General features: G+C 43.0%; 1 protein-coding gene across 2 annotated transcripts in view; it reads left to right on the top strand.

Moving 5' to 3' along the window:
• Nucleotides 1–13,485, top strand: part of LOC144673386 (M-phase inducer phosphatase 1-B-like) — a 40,308-nt gene extending 26,823 nt beyond the window's left edge. For both annotated transcript variants that reach the window (XM_078535255.1, XM_078535254.1), the window contains 5 exons: nucleotides 761–823; nucleotides 1,899–1,997; nucleotides 2,470–2,603; nucleotides 8,748–8,859; nucleotides 10,132–13,485. In XM_078535255.1, coding sequence (XP_078391381.1) covers nucleotides 761–823; nucleotides 1,899–1,997; nucleotides 2,470–2,603; nucleotides 8,748–8,859; nucleotides 10,132–10,272 — 549 coding nt within the window. In that variant the 3' untranslated portion in view covers nucleotides 10,273–13,485. The remainder of the gene's footprint in view (nucleotides 1–760; nucleotides 824–1,898; nucleotides 1,998–2,469; nucleotides 2,604–8,747; nucleotides 8,860–10,131) is intronic.
• Nucleotides 13,486–17,537: the final 4,052 nt, after the last annotated feature.

Genomic DNA, 17,537 nt, shown 5'->3' with positions numbered 1-17,537 from the left:
TCCACCATCTACAAGGCGTAAGTCCTGAGTGTGTTGGAATACACTCAACTTGCCTGGATGAGTGAGGCTCCAAGAAGCTCGACACCATCCAGGACAAATCAGCCCACTTGATTGCCATCCAATTCACTACCTTAAACATTCACTCCCTCCACCACCAACACACAGTGGCAGCAGTGTGTACCATCTACAAGATACACTGCAGTAACTCGCCAATCCTCCTTCAACAGCACCTTCCAAACTCATGACTGCTTCTGCCTAGGAGGACAAGGACAGCAGATTCATGGGAACACCACCTGGAAGTTCCTCTCCAAGCCACACACCATCCTGGAACTATATTGCCGTCTCTTCACTGTCGCTGGGTCAAAATCCAGGAACTCTGTCCCTAACAGCAATGTGGGTGTACCTACACCACATGGACTGCAGCGGTTCAACAAGGCAGCTCACCACCAACTTCTCAAGGACAATTTGGGATGGGTAACAACCTAGCCAGCGATGCCCACATACCATGAAAAAAAAAAGATCTGATCAGTGTCTGTTGCCAAACCTTGAAGTCTTCGGGATATTTTATTGTGTTAAAACATCGAATGAGTGTTGTTGCTGCTCCTGTGATGCTCTTGTACTATCTGAGGGGAAGTATTTGTGATGAGACCTTCCCCTACGTAGACTGAGTAAGACCAGGATTCTGGCTGATGTGACATTAAAAGCCTGACCTGTCCTTAAGGTGCTTGCACTGTGGTGCTAATGATTTATTTTTTTGCAGGTGTATGCATTGCCCACAGTAATGGGTAAGCACGGGGATCTGAAGTACATCAGCTCGGAAACGGTGAGTTCTGGTGCTGGCTGCTTGTGTTTATAAAGAAAATTAGCTACTTGCAGAGCTCAAAAAAAGGATATTAAGAATAGAGCCTTCCTTGTGATAGAGTATGCCGAGATGATGAAACTGTTGTATAAATATTTCCTGCTGCCTGTGATGCTCATACTATGAGGGAAGTCACAGTAATGTGATCTCCCTAGATAGCCTGACTGATACCAGCTCTGAGTGACCTGCTATCAAACTAAGTTGGTGAAGGTCTGGGAGCAGGTCAATGTACCATACCTTCTCCTCAAAGGCGTTGCCTCTGACTGAATAATATTGCTGAAATGCATTGGTGGAGTTGGGGATGTGGATTCTTGAGGCATATAAATGACCCTGAGTGTTGGCTGCGGAGTATTAGATCCCAGTAGGGCATGCCCGAATCCCTGCCAGGTTTTCTGGCCACATTCCATGATGTTGGTAAACCTTTGCAGTGGAATAGTGATGGCTTGGTACAATACATTGGCATAGCTCTAATCATTTGCATAAAAGCAGTCACAGTAAAAACAGCTTGCTCAATCTCTTAGTCAACCCATGGCCCAGTACTGATTTTTGGAAGAACATCCTGATCCTACCATGCACGCACATTCATTGGTGGTGTTGATCCCCCTTTGCTGTTTCCTTTTGTTAAGTGCCTTTGTCCAGCAGCAGTGTATTTTAGACAGTGACTCACTGGTATAGAGATCATAGAATGGTTACAACACAGGAGGAGGCCATTTGGCCTGTCCTGTCTGTGCTAGTTCTGCACAAGGGTTGAATTGTGAATGCAGTGAAACATTGCATTTTGCCACCCCGCATTCACCCACCCCACATTCAAAGGTCTGGATTTGTTTTTCCCGTCCTTCAGTCAATGCAAGCCTGTGTTTTGTGCAAAAATGATCAATCAGGTGCAATGTAGGATTGGCCTTATCTTTGAATGCTACAAACCAATCCCTTGGATATTTTAACTGACAGCCCATGTAAGAGTATGTGGATATTTTAATTGCAAGAACAGAAAGTCACCATAAAAGGTGTATGCTGTAAAATCTGACTTTTTTTTTCACAGATGGCCAAGGTGCTATGTGGAGAATATGACCACCTTTTAGAAGGAGTCCATATTGTTGACTGCCGCTACCCTTACGAGTTTAAAGGAGGACATATCAGGGTAAGTGCAGTGGATACCAAATGATCAAGCCTTTTTTTTTAAATGCCACCCCATCTGCACTCGTACCATTCCTCAGCAAAGTAGATAGGTAGATAACCTGCTGTGACCTATTGTAAGTCATTACTTCCTTCCTTTTTGTTCCATATTTGCCCTCTCTCTGTTATATGAAGCAAATGATAAGTTATCAAATGAGAGCTTTGTTCCTTCTGAGCAGCTAGCATCTGTTTCTTCATGTGTCTAATTTTGAACTTTGAACATGTTCAGGTTTTTGAATAAATATACCAATCGTGCGAAGATCTGAATTAATTGCAGAAGTGCAGTTACTCGTCAACAGTTGTTCTTTGCAATTGCATTTTGGCTTGCCTGCAATTTGCCAAGAAGTCCCAGTCTAGGAATAATGTTTCTAGTTCTAACTAGTCCTGCCAGTTCATCATCCAAGCTGATATTCTTTCTGCTTCTCCTACTTTCCTAGGGTGCCCTGAACCTTCACAAAGCAGATGATACTGTCGACTATTTCCTAAAGCAGCCCATTGTACCCAAATCCAAAGATAAGAGGTTGATCATAATTTTTCACTGTGAATTTTCATCAGAACGAGGACCAAAGATGTGAGTTGCAGGAATTATTTTCTTGACCTCCATTGTAAGGGCGTTAAATGTATACGGAGGGTTACGAAGAGACTTAGCATAGTTACAGTCTCAAACTTTCTGGGACCGAGGACTGAAGCGAGATCTCAAAAATATAAAAAAAAAAATTGGCTCCTGTATTTAGGTGTGCTAGCCTCTTTAACGAGGGGCTAGTTGGCACAATCTGAGCCTTGTACCCTATCATTTAATGTGGCTAGGACCAGATGTGATTTTCCTCTTGTAGATAGTTTTAAAGGGCATTCTCTAAAATGAATTTTGGTATTTTCAATCTTGTCCCAAGTGTGGGGTGGGGGGAGCACAGTGTAAATATAGAATCATACAGAATAATGTAGTTACTGTAGTGATGCTACAGCCGGGGTCACAGATGTGAGTGGAATTATTCTCTATGGTACAGAATCACAGAATTGTTACGCTGTAGAAGGAGACTATTCAGCTCATCATGCCTGCACCGGCTCTCTGAGCATTTTAACTTGCTATTTTCCTGCCTTTTCCCCGTAACCTTGCATATTGAAAGTTGATAAGTCACCAGGGCCAGATGGATTGTTTCCGAGGCTGCTGAAGGAAGTCAGGGAGGAGATAGTAGATGCTCTGAGGATGATTTTCCAATCTTCACTAGATACAGGGAAGGTACCGGAGGACTGGAGAAATGCAAACGTAGTTCCATTGTTTAAAAAGGGATCAAAAGAAATGCCAAACAATTATAGGCCAGTTAGTCTTACACCGGTGGTGAGAAAATTAGTAGAATCAATCCTGAGAGATAGGATTAACTATCATGTGGAAAGGCATGGACTAGTCAGAGATGGTCAGCATGGATTTGTTAAAGGAAGGTCTTGCCTCACAAATTTGATTGAATTCTTTGAGGAAGTGACAAGAAGGGTTGATGAAGGTAGCTCAGTGGATGTTGTGTACATGGATTTTAGCAAGGCATTTGACAAGGTCCCATATGGCAGATTGGTCAGGAAAGTAAAAGCCCATGGGATTCAGGGTAATGTAGCAAACTGGATAAAAGGTTGGCTTTGTAACAGGAAACAAAGGGTAATGGTCGATGGAGGCCCTTGCGAATGGAAAGTTGTCTCAAGTGGTGTTCCACAGGGCTCGTTGTTGGGACCCTGCTGTTGCCAAAGATGAAGTGAGAGATCTTGGCGTACAAGTACACAGGTCCCTGAAGGCAGCAGTTCAAGTAGACAAGGTTGTAAAGAAGGCATATGGAATTCTCTCCTTCATTGGCAGAGGTATAGAATATAAAAGTAAGGATATAATGTTGGAATTGTATAAAACACTGGTGAGGCCACAACTGGAATATTGTGTGCAGTTCTGGTCACAGCATTACAAGAAGGACATAATAGCTCTGGAGAGAGTGCAGAGGAGGTTTACAAGAATGTTGCCAGGGTTAGAAAAGTGTAGCTACGAGGAGAGATTGGATAGGTTGGGGTTATTTTCCTTAGAACAAAGAAGGCTGAGAGGTGACTTGATTGAGGTGTACAAAATTATGAGAGGAATAGATAGAGTGGACAGGATAAAATTGTTTCCCTTGGTGGAGAATTCTAGAACCAGGGGACATAGATTCACGATAAATGGCAGAAGGCCTAGGGGGGACATGAGGAAGAACTTTTTTACACAGAGGGTAGTGGGCGTCTGGAATACGCTGCCCAAGTTGGTGGTAGAGGCAGAAACTCTAAACTCTTTTAAAAAGTACGTGGATCTGCACCTTAAGTGCTGTAAGCTGCAGGGCTATGGACCGGGTGCAAGAAGGTGGGATTAGAAAGGGCACCTGGGTGTCCTTGGGCTGGCATGGGCAAGATGGGCCGAATGGCTTCCTTCTGTGCTGTAACTTTTCTATGGTTTTATTGTTTTTATTTAAATAATCATCCAATGCCCTCTTGAATGCCTCAATTGAACCTGCCTCCACCACACTACCAGGCTGTGCATTCCAAACCCTAACTACTCACTGTGTGAAAAAGCTTTTCCTCAACTTGCATTTGCTTCTTTTGCAAAACATTTTAAAACTGTGCCTTCTGGTTCTCGATCTATTTACAAGCAGGAACAGTTTCTCCCTATCTACTCTGTCCAGATCCCTCATGATTTTGAAAACTTCTATCAAGTCTCCTCTTAGCCTTCGGCCTTCTCCTCTCCAAGGAAAACAGCCCCAGCTTCTCCAATCTTTCCTCAACTGAAGTTTCTCATCTCTGGAACCATTCTCGTAAACCTCTTCTGCACTCTCTCCAATGCGTTCACATCCTTCCTATAGTGTGGTGCCCAGAACTGTACACAATACTCCAGCTGAGGTCTAACCAGTGTCTTATATAAGTTCATCATAACCTCCTTGCTCTTATACTCTATGCCCTATTAATGTAGCCTAGAATACTGTATGCTTTAGAAACAGTTCTCTCTACCTGACCTGCCACTTTTAATGATTTATGTACATATACACCCAGGTCTCTCTGTTCCTGCACACCCTTTGGAATAGTATCCTTTATTTTATGCTTTCTCTCCATGTTCTTTGTACTAACGTGTATCACCTCACACTTCTCCCCATTGAACTTCATCTGCCACCTATCTACCCACTTCACTAATGTGTCAATGTCCTTTTGAAGTTCTACACTGTCCTCCTCACAGTTTACAATTCTCCAAAGTTTTGTGTCATCTGCAAACTTTGAAATTGTCTCCTGCAAACTAAGGAATAGCAAAGGTCCCAAAACTGACCTCTGGGAAACTCCACTACAAACCTTCTTCCAACCCGAAAAATACCCATTAACCATTATTCTGTTCCCTATCCCTCAGCCAACCTTGTATCCATGTTGCTACTGTCCCTTTTATTCCATGACCTATAACTTTCCTCACAAATCCTCGCCCTTTACCTCATCGATCATCGCTGTTACCTCTTCAAAAACCTCCAGCAAGTTAGTTAGGCACAATTTTTCTTCAACAAATCTATGCTGACTCTTCCAAATCAATCCACATTTTTCCATGTGACTATTAATTTTATCCCGAATAATTGTTTCTAGAAGTTTCCCCACCACCGAACTTAAACTGACTGGTCTGTAATTGCAGTGTAGATCTTTACAACCTTTTTTGAACAAGGGTGTAATGTTTGCAATTCTACAGCCCTTCGATACCTCTCCCGAATCCAGGGAACATTGAAAGATCATTGTTAGTGCCTCTGCAATTTCCACACTCTCTTCCTACAATATTCTTGGATGCATCTCATTCGGTCTCGGTGCCTTATCAACTTTAAGTACTGACAGTTTATCCATGCCACCTCTTTATCAATTTTAACCCTTCTAGTGACTGAGTTTCCTGCTCTGTCACCATGACCTGGGCAGCATCTGCCTTGTACGTAAAGACAGATGCAAAGTATTCATTTAACATCTCAGCCATGCCTCTTGCCTCTGTGTAAATCCCCTTTTTGGTCCTTACTCCTCCTTTTACCACCCTTTTACTATTGATGTGCTTATAGAATTTGGAATTTCCTTTTACGTTAGCTGCCAGTCTTTTTTCATAATCCCTTTTTGCTTCTTATATTTGCTTTTTCACATCCCTTCTGAACCTTCTGTATTCAGTTTGGTTCTCAATTGTATTTGCTGCCTGACACCTGTCGTAAGCACACCTTTTTTTCTTTAACTTAATTTCTATCTCCTTTGTCACCCAGAGAGCTCTGGATTTGTTTGTCCTACCCTTCCCTTTTGAGGGAACATATCTTGACTGTGCCCAAACCATCTTCTCTTTGAAGGTAGCCCATTATTCAGCTACTGTTTTTCCCACCAACCTTTGGTTCCAGTCTATCCAGCCCAGCTCCATTCTTGCCCCATTGAAGTCTGCTCTCCGCTAGTTGATTATTCTTGCTCTGGATTGACCAATGTCATTTTCCGTCCTCCTCCTAAACCTTATGATACAATGATCACTGTCCCCTAAATGTTCCCCCACTGTCACTTGATCTACGTGGACCACCTCATTCCCAAGAACCAGGTCTAACAGTGCATCCTTTCTTGTTGGACTGGACACATACTGCTGTAGGAAATTCTCCTGAACATAATCTAGGAACTCTTGTTCCTCACTGCCCCTTACACTATCACTGTCCCAGCCTATATACGGGTAATTAAAGTCCCTCTTTATAACTACTCTTTGATGTTTACACCTCTCTATAATTTCTTGGCAGACTTGTTCCTCCATATCCTTCCCACTAGCTGGTGGTCTATATATTACACCGAGCAATGTATTTTCACCCTTCTTATTCCTTAGCTCTAACCAAATCGATTCTGTCCTTGAATCTTCTAACACATCCTCTTTCTCTAGTACTGCAATACCTTCCTTAACCAAAAACGCCACCCCTCCTCCTTTTTACCCTTTCCTATCTGTTCTAAACACCTTGTAACCAGGAATATTTAACACCCAGATCTGCCCTTCCTTAAACCAGGCCTCCGTTATCACCACAACCTCATAATCCCCAATTTTATTAACTATACTCCGTGCATTCACATATATGCAGCGTAATTCTGATTTGGACTTTATTACTTGCTCCCTTCCTTTAACTCCATCTGTTAACTTGCTATTCTCTATTAGTGCCATTTGCCTCTTCCAGCATTCTGTGCACTCTGGTATTATTTTCTAACATTCTCCCCTGGTTCCCACACCCCTGCTGAGTTAGTTTAAACCCTCCCCAACAGCACAGCACTAGCAAAACACCCCACAAGGAACTCAGTCACAGCTCTGTTCAGATGTAACCTGTCTGGCTTGTACAGGTGCCATCTCCCCAGAACCAGTCCCAGTGACCCAGGAATCTAAAGCCCTCCCTCCTACGTCATCTTTCCAGCCACACATTCATCTGTCTTATCTTCCTATTTCTGTACTCGCTTGCACATGGCACTAGGAGTAATCTGGAGATTACTACTTTAGAGGTCCTGCTTGCTAATTTTTTTGCCTAGCTCCCTAAATTCCGATTGCAGGACCACAGTCCCCTTCCAATGTGGACCACGACCTCTGGCTGAAGAATCTAGGGAAGAATTATTATGGTCAGTGGTAAAATATAAGGTGGATATTACAAGATAAAAGATGAAAACATGGTTAAGAGCAAAGATTTGTGAAGAAAAGCATTTAAGATTTCAGCAGAAAATTTTGAAGAAATCGCTTTGAAACCTCTTGTAGGTCTTCCCTGGCTGCTTGGTGGTTATGAGGCTGTCTATCCAATGTGCTTCTTAGCCACAGAGGCCAGTAGTGACCCAGGTTCAGCCCACTTTTTATTTCTGGATCAAGAGGAGGGAAAACTGGTTATGGTTCTGCAAAAAAAAAATACATTTACGTACTACTTTTCATGACATCCTTAAGCATTTTACAGCAAGTGAAATACTTTTGTAGTGTAGCCTTTGAAGTGTTGCCACTATTGTAATGTAGGAAACATGGCAGGCAATTTGGGCACAGCAAGCTCACACAAATAGCAAGGTGATAATGGCTAGATAATCTGATCTAGTAATGTCGATTTAAGGGATAACCAGGGCGTTAGGAATAACTCTCCATCTCTTCTTTGAAATAGTACCATAGGATTTTTTACACTCACTTGAGAGCAAATGGGGCCTTAGTTTAGTGTATCATCAGAAAGACTGCATCTCTGGTAGTGCAGCACTCCCTCAGTGCTGCACTGGAGTGTTGGCTTAGATTTTGTGCTCAAGCCTCTGGAAGGAGACTTAGACCCACAACTTTCTGACTTGGGCGAGAGTGCTACTAGCTGACCCATGGCTGAAAAATGATCCTGATCCGTATAAGATGGCATCTGCAAAAAAGTGGTATATGTGGATTTAGGGTGGGGATTAAACCAGGCTTGGTTATGGTGGCTCAGGATTTCTAGAAAATGTGAAACTCACTGTCAAGGCCCTTAAGGAAAGGTACTGTAGGCACCTGGTCAGTCGAATGACCTGCTTCTGAGCTGTAAAACTGTATGCTCTGGAGGTTTGTCTGCACCTATAGAACTGAACCACAGTGTTAAACGTTATCTTCACCAAGGGAGAGGTGGGCAAGAAACCGGTCACCATAGAAAATTTAAATTAACTTGATTCGCAAGTTGAGGCTTTGCATGTGCACTGCATATACCTGTCTGTCTACTTCATCTTGAAGGTGTCGCTTGTTGCGGGAGGAGGACAGAAGTATGAATGAGTACCCAAATCTGTACTATCCAGAGCTCTACATACTGAAAGGAGGGTATAAGGCTTTCTTTCCTCAGTTCATGGTAAGAAATGGCTTGTCGTTTCTCTGGGAAGATGGAGGGATCCTTGTATAGCATACTGGGCAACCTGTTTCTCTGGGATTGTCAGGCAGCTGATTAAGCAGGAAATTAATTCTGAATGTCGAGATATGAATCCAAGTGCCTTCATCTTATACCCTTTTAAGCTTGGCTCTGTTGCTAGCCCCATTGCCCAACTTAGAAGACCCATTTCAGACTTGAGGCCATAATCTAGGCTGAAATGTCATGCAGTATTGAGGGTGTGCTGCATTGTTGGAACTGTCGCCCTTTGCATGTGGCTCAAGCTTTGTCTTTGCTGGTTTGAGTGGAAGCCAAAAGGTCTTATTGACTAATTGAAAAAGAGCAGCGAGTTCTCTCGTGTCCTAGCCAGCATATTTTGGTCAATCCACATTTATTAGAAGGTAAATTCTGATTTGAAGTCTTTCCACCTGCCCCACATCTCCCCCAACCCTGCCCCACCTCACACCTACCATTCACTTTGATTCCAGTAGTTATCCACAAAGTGGAAATGAAATGAACCAGATTAATCCTGACCACCACCATGTGCCCTTTGTTGACTTTGGCTCTTAGCATATTCAGACCTGTTCATGATCTCTGTAACATTGGGATCAGGAACATGTATAATGGTGAGATTGTACCAGCAAACCTCTCCATACAAAATTGTCAGCAAACCAGACTTCCAATCGTCATCTCTTTGCCATTCCCACTCCATGGCCACCACTGATTCATTTTCCAGAGAACTTGCTAAGTTGCATGGATGTGGAGTACCTTTAGAGACAGGTACTCTCAAATTCAGGTTGACATTAAGCAGCTTTGTGAAGGATATCTTTACTACTCTGATAAAGATTTCAGAAATGTGTATGTGCTGGTAAATACTTCAAACGTTTCAGAATGAGAGGAGCTGTGATATTTTTATGGTAGTATGGCTACTGTTGTGACTTTTTGAACACACTTACAGAAACCTGAGAGTCCAGGAAACTGAAATTGCTCTGCTGCTCCATTTTATTTTTCTAATGGGAAACTACCTTTAGTTAGTGCTCATCTCTCGAGAACCCCATTGCTAAAGGTGATGTATGGTATGCATCATCTTTTGAGAGACTGTTGTTTTTATGTTGGGGTTTCCTAGGTGTTGGGGCAGGAATTTGATCAGCAATGCTAGTGATGTCTTGGTGACCTGCCTCACTGTGAACTGGCTCTAGGTATGGCCTCTTCCAAAATTGTCTGGCTGATCTTACTGCTTTGATTGCTGTACTGCAGAGTTACTGTGACCCACCCAAGTACTGTCCCATGGACCATGAAGACTTCCAGGAGGAGATGTTGAAGTTGCGGAAAAAGAGTAAATCTTGGGCAGGAGAACGTCGGAGGTGGGACCTAATCTCGAGATTGAAGAAGATGTGATTGGATGTGAGAAAAAGGCAATGGCACTCTCTCTTGCCATTTAATAAACACTGTCTTTTTACAGGTTATCTCCAGGGTGATAATAAGCTATTCCTGAATGTTCCAACTCTACCATTGCTCATAATGGAGCAGAGAAAGGTTCAGCTTCCAACTAACTCTTAATGTTGCAACATCAGAAAGCACGAAAACTATTCTATATGTGGAACTGAAACAAAATGGATTGATAATGCAAAGAGGATTTTTTTTTAGCCAGTATGCTTTTTGAAGAATTTATTTTAAGGATAACAGTCTTAATTTAATAGAAGTTCCCTTCTCTGTTTTTGAGAAGTGATTTAACCATCTGACATCCTCCTTTCCCCCTCTACCTATCCCATCCAACATAGGCATAGACGGGCAGCACAGATCACTGGTCTTACCAATTTGCTGCCCTGCTGACTGATAGCTGGCACATTGCTCCTGTAATTTCTTTGTGCTATGAATTCCCAATCTTGTGGTCAATGGGTAGAAGCCTGGGAGAATGTCAGTCTGCCCACCTCTTCCATCTTCCATCACATGCTTGCCTTGCACAGGCAGGGGAACTAATGTGAGAATACTTACAAAATGAAGTTAAATGCCGCTTTCTTTGCATTGCACTATGAGCAGTTAATTAAACTTTTTTTTGCTGTTGTTGCCTGTAGTGTTGCAAGCTGTTTGCTGGTGAAATGATCAAGTATCACTTCTGAAGTACAATTCCACGTGTTACCTGCTCCCAACTCTCCCTTTGAGCTAACCAGAGTGGTATCTAGAAATGCTGATGCAAATGTAAATTGGATTGAGATAAAGGATAAAGCAGAGATCTGGTTGGTTAAGAAGCATTGAAAAAAGGAATGACTGCCAGCTGGTGATTTAGTCTGTGAACCGTCCGGCTATTCATCAGAGCTTGTGCTGATCAGTAGATAGCGACAAGGCCATCAGACAGAACGATGGACGGTCAGCATAAGTTGTAATGCCCTCCTTTAAGATCAATAACACAGTCGAGGGCACAGTTTTACTCTGCATAGATGTGTAGGTGGATGTCAGTGGTAGGTGTGAATGTAATACAATGAACATCAACCAGGATCAAATGCATTCACAGTCCTTTGGGCAGCCCTGCTTTCCGCTATCTCACACCATTGCTAAATCAGCTATTTTCTGTATTTAAACCCCTGTTGAAGTGAAGAGATGTTCTGAGGGAGATGGCTCTGCTGTGTTGGGGATGACGAGCAAGACCAGGATCAAGGGCAAAAAAATGCTTGGAAATACTCAGCAGGTCTGACAGAACCTGTGGAGTTAATCTTTTGGGTCTTGCGACCTTTCATCAGTTTCATCGGAACAGACCTGAAAGGCTAACTCTGTTTCTGTCTCCACAGATGCTACCAGACCTGTTGAGTATTTGCAGCATTTTCTGTTTTTTATTTCAGATTTCCAGCATCTGCAGTATTTTAGTTTTGTAAGATGAGGTCAGGTTGTCATGCTAGTCATGACAAAATAGCATGTTGGCACTTGTGCTGTGATGGCTTTATGCAGCATGTGTCAGCATGTTGTTTGACTATGAAGGACGCCACAGTATGCCCTGATCCTGCTTTTGCCTGACATCTACAGACATGTGTGTTGCAGCAGGGGCCACTAAATAGTGCTGGGCAATGAACTCTACTGTGTTTCTTTCAATCCCTTCCCCCTCTAGTGCTGCCTTGGCTGAGATCAGCTATCTTAAAATGACACTTTGCTTCAAAAGGAATGAAAGCACAAACCTTCTGGTGTTATGTCACGTGATGCCTTTGCTCACTCACTGAGTCATCCAGAAGCACCATTTTCATGCATTAGCAAATTATAGGTCACCTATATGAAATATTGCATCAATGTATTTATTAAGCATGAATACTTAGAGCACCATGCTCACTTCAGCCATTTCAATGTAAATGAAATTGCTAAAATTCTGATTCCCATACATAAGGCTTGAGTATTTATACTGAAGAGGACTTGCTTCCAGAAACAAAATGTGGCACTAATTATTGTAAAAATCAGCAACAAAACCATTTTTTTAATCCCCTCCTTCTGAATTTGCTGACTCTTGGAAAAGGTTCTATGATACCTCCATCCAGGTACCCATTCTCCCTTTTGAATATTGAGAGTGAGTGCTGTGAACTATTCAACTGTGGATGACAACACAGCCTTCATGCAATTGAATAGCTTGTCCCACAATTCTTCTCAAGTTGGGTGAAGTTTGACCCTGTCTTCGTCTGTTGTCCATACACATCCTTTGGCAAGAGTCACTGGAGCAGCACCCCCTGGGTGGCTTTCCCAGCACCCTGACAACTCCACCTGACTCCACCACAAAGTTCAAGACTCTGGCCAATCCTAGAGGTCCAATTGCTGCCTTGGCTAATGGGGGCAGAATGTAATTTTTATGTTTTTTAAACAGGAAGAACTGGGTATGTTGGGAAATGTGTGTTTGTGTAATATTTTAAATAGTTTTAATGCTGAGTAGGATATTGAGAAAATTGATCATAAAAGAGGATGTTGCTCATGAGTAACCAGTCAAAAAAAAACAGATGTAGATCAGATTAAGATGAGTTGTCTTCATCCAGCCAATGGTGAAGTTTGTGGTGAACTTGATGGGAATGCATATAATGTTGATCATTTTTCTCTATATTGGTTTTCATTTGTAAAAAAAACCATGTTAGATGTTTGCAAACAGACATATGGTGAGTTGCCAGCACACCACAGCTACTGGAATCCATTTCGCACTCTGACACCGTGTTTCTTCCTATAAAGATAGTACTGCTTTATTTAAACTTTTAAAACAATTCCCTCCATCCTTTTATTCTCACCCCACACCACCAATCGGAAAGGGAACCGGAGACCGACATTCTAAGCCCTCCCACATGTGATTCTGTTCATAGGTAAGAATGGGTTGGATGTGGACTCATTAGAATCTAGCCACCATGGACCACAGAGACTGTCAATCATCTTCAACCTTGAGCTAATTTGATCACAAACCGCGAAGTTTAAAGCAATGCTAGCAACGACATCATTAAATGAAACATTGCCTCACTGGTAATTTTATCAATATTCACCATAGCGAGAAGATGATCTGAAGATCAATCTCCTTAACAAAAATTGAAGACAGCTACCATGTAGTGTCTTGTTTATCTGTTTGATTTTTCTAAGTAAACAACATTTTTGTTGATCTTTCTTACATAGTCAAAGTTTATTTTTAAGCCTTTATTTAATTTTCACTGCCTTTAAAATAACAAACTGCTAATCTCCAGTGTTCCCATTTGATGCAATACTGAGCCCATTAGAACCACCAGATGCCTGCCAATAATTCAATTCAATATCTGTGTGTAAACCATTTTAATCTAAATGTAAGTTGCTGCCTAGGGACAGTAATACATTTTAATCCAACACTGTAATAAAATCTGAGCGTTCAACAGTGAGCCTGTTTCGTTTCGATAGTGAGTTTTAATGCGCATTATTATTATAGAATATCACTTCAAGAACACAATTTGACTCATCTCCCCTCTCCTGATCCTTGCCGTTTGTTTCAGTTGAGGAAGTTGAAGATTATGGAGCAGAGGTAAAGGCAGGGAAGGACGATTTACTTGTTTTGATCACCTACAGGTGGTTTGTGGAGGAATTTTCAAGAGGGTTTTTTTCCACCCTATTGTCCCGGAGATGTTTACTAAATGTCTAGTCATGGTGTTCCAGGCATTATGTGGGGGGCAGACTCAATGGAGCAGTCCTGATGTTTTCATATATACATGTGATGATACAGTTAATGTGGTGTTGTGGGTTTGCACAGTGTTGGTATCTGAGAATTTGGTTTGCAATTTTGAAATCTGTCAGACTGGGGCTGGACCGGGTGAAATTTTTAAATTAGTTTATCAGCTATGGGTGTCACTCATAAGGCCAGCGTTTATTGCCTATCCCTAATTGTTCTTGAGAAGGTGATGGTGAACTGCTGCAGTCCATCTCATGTAGGTGCACCCACAGTGCTGTTAGGAAGGGAGTTCCAGGATTTTGACCCAGTGACAGTGAAGAAACGGTGATATATTTCCATGTCAGGATGGTGTGTCACTCAATGGAAAATTTGCATGTGCTCGTGTTCCCTTCCTGCTGCCCTTGTCCTTCTAGGTGGTAAAGGTCACAGGTTTGGAAGTTGCTGTCAAAGGAGCCTTAGTGAGTTGCTGCAGTGCATATTGTAGATGGTATACACAGCTGTCATTGTGCAACAGTGGTGGAGGGAGTGAGTGCTGGAGGGAGTGAATGTTGAAGGTAGTGGATGGGGTGCCAATTAAGCGGGTTGCTTTGTCCTGGATGGTGTTGAGCTTTTTTGTGGTGTTGGATGGAGCTGCAATCATCCAGACAAGTGGGCAGTGTTCCATCACTATCCTGACTTGTGCCTTGTAGGTGGTGAACAGGCTTTAGGGAGTCAGGAGGTTAGATACTCACAGAATCACACAGTGCAAAAGAGGCCCTTCGGCCCATCAAGTCTGCACCGATGCATGAGAAACACCTGACCTACCTACCTAATCCCATTTACCAGCATTTGGCCCATAGCCTTGAATGTTATAATGTGCTAAGTGCTCATCCAGGTACTTTTTAAAGGATGTGAGGCAACCCGCCTCCATCACCCTCCCAGGCAGTGCATTCCAGACCATCACCACCCTCTGCATAAAAAAGGTTTTCCCCACATCCCCCCCTGAAACTCCTGCCCCCCATCTTGAACTTGTGTCCCATCATGACTGACCCTTCAACTAAGGGGAACAGCTGCTTTCTATCCACCCTGTCCATGCCCCTCAATCTTGTACACCTCAATCAGATCGCCCCTCAGTCTTCTCTGCTCCAACGAAAACAACCCAAGTCTATCCAACCTCTCTTCATCCCAGGCAACATCCTGGTGAATCTCCTCTGCACCCTCTCCAGTGCAATCACATCCTTCCTGTATTGTGGTAACCAGAACTGCACACAGTACTCCAGCTGTGGCCTCACCAAGGTTCTATACAACTGCAACATGACCTCCCTACTTTTGTAGTCTATGCCTCGATTGATAAAGGCAAGTGTCCCATATGCCTTTTTCACCACCCCACTAACTATGCCCCTATGCCTTCAGAGATCTATGAACACACACGCCAAGGTCCCTTTGTTCCTCAGAACTTCCTCGTGTCATGCCGTTCATTGAATACTTCCTTGTCAAATTACTCCTTTCAAAGTGTATCACCTCACACTTTTCAGGGTTAAATTCCATCTGCCACTTATCTGCCCATTTGACCATCCTGTCTATATCTTCCTGTAGCCCAAGACACTCAACCTCACTGTTAACCACCTGGCCAATCTTTGTGTCATCCGCAAACTTACTGATCCTACCCACCACGCAGTAATCTATGTCGTTTATATAAATGACGAATAATAGGGGACCCAGCACAGATCCCTGTGGCACGCCACTGGACACTGGCTTCCAGTCGCTAAAACATCCTTCAGTAATCACCCTCTGTCTCCTACAACTAAGCCAATTTTGAATCCACCTTATCAAATTACCCTGTATCCCATGTGCATTTGCCGCCTTTATAAGTCTCCCATGTGGGACCTTGTCAAAGGCTTTGTTGAAATCCATATAAACTACATCAACTGCACGACCCTCATCTACACATCTGGTCACCTCCTCAAAAAATTCAATCAAATTTGTTAGGCATGGCCTCCCTCTGACAAAGCCATGCTGACTATCCCTGATCAAACCTTGCCTCTCCAAGTGGAGATAGATTCTCTCCTTCAGAATTTTCTCCAATAGTTTCCCTACCACTGACATGAGACTCACTGGCCTGTAGTTCCCTGGCTTATCTCTACAACCCTTCTTAAATAGTAGAACCACTTTAGCTGTTCTCCAGTCCTCTGGCACCTCCCCTGTGGCCATAGAGGAATTAAAAATTTGGATCAGAGCCCCTGCGATCTCCTCCTTTGCCTCCCCTCAGCAGTCTGGGACACAGGATCTGGAGATTTGTCCACTTTTAAGCCTGCCAAAACCTCCAATACCTTGTCACTTCCTATATCAATTTGCTCAAGAACCTCTCAGTCTCTCTTTGAGTTTGACACCTTCATCTTCATTCTCTTGGGTGAAGATGGATGTGAAATATTCGTTCAACACTCTACCGATATCCTCTGGCTCCATCCATAGATTGCCCCCTTGGTCCCAAATGGGCCATACTCTTTCCCTGGTTATCCTCTTCCCGTTGATATACTTATAGAATATCTTGGGATTTTCCCTACTTTTACCAGCCAGAGCTTTCTCATATCCCCTCTTTGCTCTCCTAATTGCTTTCTTAAGCTCCACTCTACACTTTCTGTACTCCACTAATGCCTCCGCTGATTTGCTCCCCTTGCACCTGCTAAAAGCCTCTTTTCCTTCTCATCGTGTCCTGAATATCTCTGGTCATCCATGGCTCTCTGGGCTTGTTACTCCTTCCTACCACCCTAGAGGAAACATGTTCAGCCTGTACCCTCCCCATTTCCTTTTTGAATGCCCCCCAACTGCTCGTCTGTAGGTTTCCCCTCAAGTAGCTGTTCCCAGTCTACCTTGGCCAGATACTGCCTTATTTTACTAAAATCCGCTCTCCCCCAATCCAAAACATTTTTTTGCAACTTGTCAATTTCTTTGTCCATAACAAGCTTAAATTGTACCATGTTGTGGTCGCTATCACTAAAATGCTCCCCCCCCCCACCACCTCAGCCACCTGTCCGACTTCATTCCCCAGAATTAGGTCCAGCACCGTGCCGTCCCTTGTTGGACCTTCTACATATTGACCTAAAAAGTTCTGTACACATTTCAAGAAATCCACTCCATCCAAGCCCTTAACACTATGTCTATCCCAATTAATGTTGGGAAAGTTGAAATCACCTAATATAATTACCCTCATGTTATTGTTTATACACACCTCCACAAATTATGCACATGTTTGCTCCTCAATTTCCCGCTGACTATCTGGGGGTCTATAATAAACACCTAGCAATGTGGCTGCCCCTTTTTTATTCCTAAGCTCTACCCACAAAGCTTCATTCGATGCCCCCTCCAAGATATCATCTCTTCTTACTGCAGTAACTGACTCCTTAACTAATAATGCAATGCCTCTTCCTATTTTACCCTCTCTCCAGTCCCGCCTGAAGATTCTATATCCCGGAATGTTGAGCTGGCAATCCTGCCCCTCCCTCAAAAACGTCTCTGTGATGGCTACTATATCTCAATTCCACGC

This window comes from Cetorhinus maximus, unplaced genomic scaffold (assembly GCF_964194155.1).
Source record: "Cetorhinus maximus unplaced genomic scaffold, sCetMax3.hap1.1 HAP1_SCAFFOLD_357, whole genome shotgun sequence".
NCBI classification, from domain to species: domain Eukaryota; kingdom Metazoa; phylum Chordata; class Chondrichthyes; order Lamniformes; family Cetorhinidae; genus Cetorhinus; species Cetorhinus maximus.
The sequence above is the reverse complement of the archived record's forward strand: the minus strand, read 5'-3'. Positions and strand labels throughout refer to the sequence as shown.